Genomic DNA, 4,009 nt, shown 5'->3' on the forward strand with positions numbered 1-4,009 from the left:
CAGCCCCCACTTTCATTCAAAAGTCCTTTGAGACCTGGCATCTCCCTATTTGGTCGTTTTTGGTTTTGTTTTGTTTTTCCTTAACTACAACCAAACTGAAGAAATGTGGTTCCAGGCAAAGGTTCGCTTAGCATATTCTCCCTTTCTCCTTTACGGATTTCTGCACACACATATAACAGCCAAGGTCTATTACTTCTGACCTTCCATTTTGTGTTTGAAACAGGGTCTCAAGGGGCTTCAGTTGCCCCGTAGAACTCTTGACCCTGCACCTGTCAAGTTCTGGAATTACAGGGTTCTGTCAGCACATCTGCTTAGGGCAATTCTTTTACATACGTAGGTGGCTCTAAATTACCCCTCGAGTGTTATAAATAAATAACCTTGTCTCCTCGCTGCAGAACTTCTGTCGAAGGATGGGTTGCTTTAGTTTCTTTCGTTGCACGGATTTAAATGATAAAGAGCCTCTAGGTTTCGGACCTGCTGGGCCGCCTGTAAACTTCCACCCTCACTACTGTCGAGGAAACCCCACGTTCTGGAGCCACAGAAGGTTCCTGACTTTGAGGACGCCGCCACTCATCCTCACCTAACTCAAGGTCCAAGGACGGTCAAAGACGGCCTAGTGCACACGTTCAACGGAACCCCGCCCCTTTATTTCAACGTAGTTCCGCCGAAAACCTCTCCTACTGACGTTCCTAATGCCCAATTAGGTTTCGAGGCTTAGAGGGCGGCTCCTCCAATTAAAACAGATTTTTCAGATTGGCACCAGTTTAGACCAATAGCTTATAAACTCTGAGTTTTTTACCCTATAGGAGCGTTAGTGTTGATGACGAACAGCAAGATCGCCCAATGACTGTGCCTACGGCGGAGGTTGCCCCGCCCCAGCTGCAGGACCGGCGGAGAGGATCGCTGCGGCACTCAGTCTCCACCCGGACTCCGCCATGTTGAGTCTTGTGGGCCGTGTGGCCTCGGCCTCGGCCTCCGGGGCCTTGCGGGGACTCAGCCCTTCGGCGGCGCTGCCACAGGCGCAGCTTCTACTGCGAGCTGCTCCCGCCGGGGTCCATCCTGGTAAGCGCCTTCCTGGAGGAGCGAGTTCGGTTCTTCTCCCGGTGACCTTGAGCTTGGGCCTATCGGATCCGTTCTCCATAAGGATCCCGAGGCAGCGGACTACTGTCCAGCCGGGGAGTGCAAGGACAGTCGCCCGTGGGAGCGTTCATCGAACCAGCAGCGTCCCATTTTGTGAGGCTAAAGTGGCGGGCAGCTGCCTTGACCTTGAGGTTTTGATGGGGATACTAAACTCAAGAATAATGGCGGTTTTGTGCACGAGGTTGGGAAAGCAGTGCGGGTGGGTTCCCGATTGCAGCGTGGCCTTCTCCACACCGCTTCCTATCTTGCAGGAGACTTAGCCTGGACTCAGCTATCTTTCCCTCGATAAATCCGGGATTCCAGTGACCTTAAGCCGTCCTAACGCCAACTCCTTCCAATATCTTTTTGTCTGCTAGCCAGAGACTATGCGGCGCAGGCGTCTGCGGCCCCGAAGGCAGGCACCGCCACCGGGCGAATCGTGGCAGTCATCGGCGCCGTGGTGGACGTCCAGTTCGATGAGGGGTTACCTCCCATCCTAAATGCCCTGGAAGTGCAAGGCAGGGACAGCAGACTAGTTTTGGAGGTGGCCCAGCATTTAGGTAAGTAGGACTTTTTAGAGGCGGGAGAGAGCTTGTTAGGCTTAAATAACACAAGATCGTGCCATCTCCCTTCTGTGATGACTTTACCAAATGACTTTCGTTCTTCTGAGTTTGCTGAAGCCACACTCAGGTGCTGAGAGGGAGGCTTGTCTGCTTTTGATCCCCCTTCACTACATACGGTGAGGTTTTGGTGCTTATAACGTGTTAATGCTGATTGACAGGGGAGAGCACGGTAAGAACTATTGCTATGGACGGCACGGAAGGCTTGGTTAGAGGCCAGAAAGTACTGGATTCAGGGGCACCAATCAAAATTCCTGTTGGTCCTGAGACCTTGGGCAGAATCATGAATGTCATTGGAGAACCGATTGATGAGAGAGGTCCTATCAAAACCAAACAGTAAGTTTCTCTTACTGCATTTGTGAACATGGGAACCTTTTCTTGCACTTGTACACAATAGGATAATAACTGGTAGTAAAGCAAAGTTTTTCTACAGTACTACTTCAATTTCTGTTGTATTCAGTTATTGAAAATAAAGGTACAGAAGTTTGGATTGTTGAAAACTTGCTACATAGAACCCCCTGTTAATTTTTTTAAGGCTGTGTTACATTATGGATTCTCTACAATTTACAGGTCTTTATTTTCTTATTGGTATATAAAGAAATTTTGTTATATTAAGTAAAGGGAAAATATCAAGAAAGAGGATTTTTTTGTTCTTGAGACAGTATTTTTTATTGCAGAGAGATGATGTTCCGTAACAGCTTGCTTGGACAAGATTAGACTTGACTGTTTGCAGTGGCAAGTGGCTTTTGAGCATGGTGCCTGGTTCTGACCCTTTTCTCCCTGACCTTACAGATTCGCTCCTATTCATGCTGAGGCTCCTGAGTTCATAGAGATGAGTGTGGAACAGGAGATTCTGGTAACTGGGATAAAGGTTGTGGATCTGCTGGCCCCATACGCCAAGGGTGGGAAAATCGGTATGTTTGTTTTTGGTCCATGTTTTCCAAATGCAGTAAAGAATGGAAACACCGTCTTTTGAATGTGTTTGACAGCCTTCACTGATGATTAGCTTCTGACTTTCGTTCTTCTGAATTTGCTGAAGCCAGATGCAATTCCTGAGAAGGGGGAAATGGGCAGAACTGAACATTTTTTGATGGCTGTTTAATTTGGGAATGCAGAGATCTGAAATATTTCTTCTTAACCTAGGACTCTTCGGAGGTGCTGGCGTTGGAAAGACAGTGCTGATCATGGAGTTAATCAACAATGTCGCCAAAGCCCATGGTGGTTACTCTGTATTTGCTGGTGTTGGTGAGAGGACCCGTGAGGGCAATGATTTATACCATGAAATGATTGAATCTGGTGTTATCAACCTAAAAGATGCCACCTCCAAGGTGAGCTCCATTCAGAAAACTAATGTTATGTTCGATGTGACAGGCCCGGGGTTCTGTAAACAAAATACTTTTCTTCCCAACAACACCACTTTCCAGAATACCAATGTACACTTTTGGTGTGAGATATTTCTAGACTTTTTTGATAAATAAGTAATCCAGTTTGAAAGCTGATTTGATTTGAAGGTGTAAAATGGAACCCACTCATATATTTCAGTCCTATTTTTAGTTTAGAAATTATTTCCAGTGTTCTCAATTTCATGAATGTTGCAGACAGAAACATTGGCATCCAGTGGGAGACCCTATTAGTGCTCCCCCTACTCTCTCTTCTCTTTTCTCTGATTGGGAATCTTGGATTCCTAGGTGGCTTCCTTATTACTCTGCTGTCTTTTCTGACTTGTGTATGTTTTACAGGTAGCATTGGTATATGGGCAGATGAACGAACCACCTGGCGCTCGAGCCCGAGTAGCTCTGACTGGTCTGACCGTTGCTGAATACTTCAGAGACCAGGAGGGCCAAGATGTCCTGCTGTTTATTGACAACATCTTCCGCTTTACCCAGGCTGGCTCAGAGGTAGGAGGGAAGCCTCCAGGCCTGGTGTGTTGAGCCATTTGGGCATATTAGAAGAAAGATGTAGACACCTAAGACCCTTGTTCTTTACTTCTGTCTTTTAGGTATCTGCCTTATTGGGCAGAATCCCTTCTGCTGTAGGCTACCAGCCTACCCTAGCCACTGACATGGGTACAATGCAGGAAAGGATCACCACTACCAAGAAGGGATCTATCACCTCGGTGCAGGTAAGGAAAACTAAGTGGATAAAGATTTCAGTTGGTAAAATCAACCTAGGGAAATAATAAAACTGTATTATACTTGGGGCTAGAGAGATGGTTCACAGTTAAGAATTCTTTTGGCGCTGGGCGTGGTGGCGCACGCCTTTAGTCCCAG

At 47.1% G+C, this 4,009-nt stretch overlaps 1 protein-coding gene and 2 non-coding genes across 3 annotated transcripts; all 3 read left to right on the plus strand.

The window, feature by feature from the left end:
- The first annotated feature begins 904 nt into the window (after window positions 1–904).
- On the plus strand, window positions 905–3,933 carry LOC110324657 (ATP synthase subunit beta, mitochondrial-like). Its single transcript, XM_029541150.1, has 7 exons — window positions 905–1,062; window positions 1,497–1,679; window positions 1,901–2,075; window positions 2,532–2,653; window positions 2,883–3,067; window positions 3,479–3,637; window positions 3,739–3,933. The coding sequence occupies exons 1-7, from the start codon at window positions 936–938 to the stop codon at window positions 3,916–3,918; spliced, it is 1,131 nt and encodes a 376-aa protein (XP_029397010.1). The 5' UTR covers window positions 905–935; the 3' UTR covers window positions 3,919–3,933.
- On the plus strand, window positions 1,748–1,821 carry LOC115064441. Its single transcript, XR_003844292.1, has one exon. It is a non-coding gene; the product is annotated as a small nucleolar RNA SNORD59 (small nucleolar RNA).
- Window positions 2,729–2,800, plus strand: LOC115064440. The gene has a single exon (XR_003844291.1). It is a non-coding gene; the product is annotated as a small nucleolar RNA SNORD59 (small nucleolar RNA).
- Window positions 3,934–4,009: the final 76 nt, after the last annotated feature.

Source organism: Mus pahari, chromosome 7, assembly GCF_900095145.1.
Source record: "Mus pahari chromosome 7, PAHARI_EIJ_v1.1, whole genome shotgun sequence".
Taxonomy (NCBI): Eukaryota; Metazoa; Chordata; class Mammalia; order Rodentia; family Muridae; genus Mus; species Mus pahari.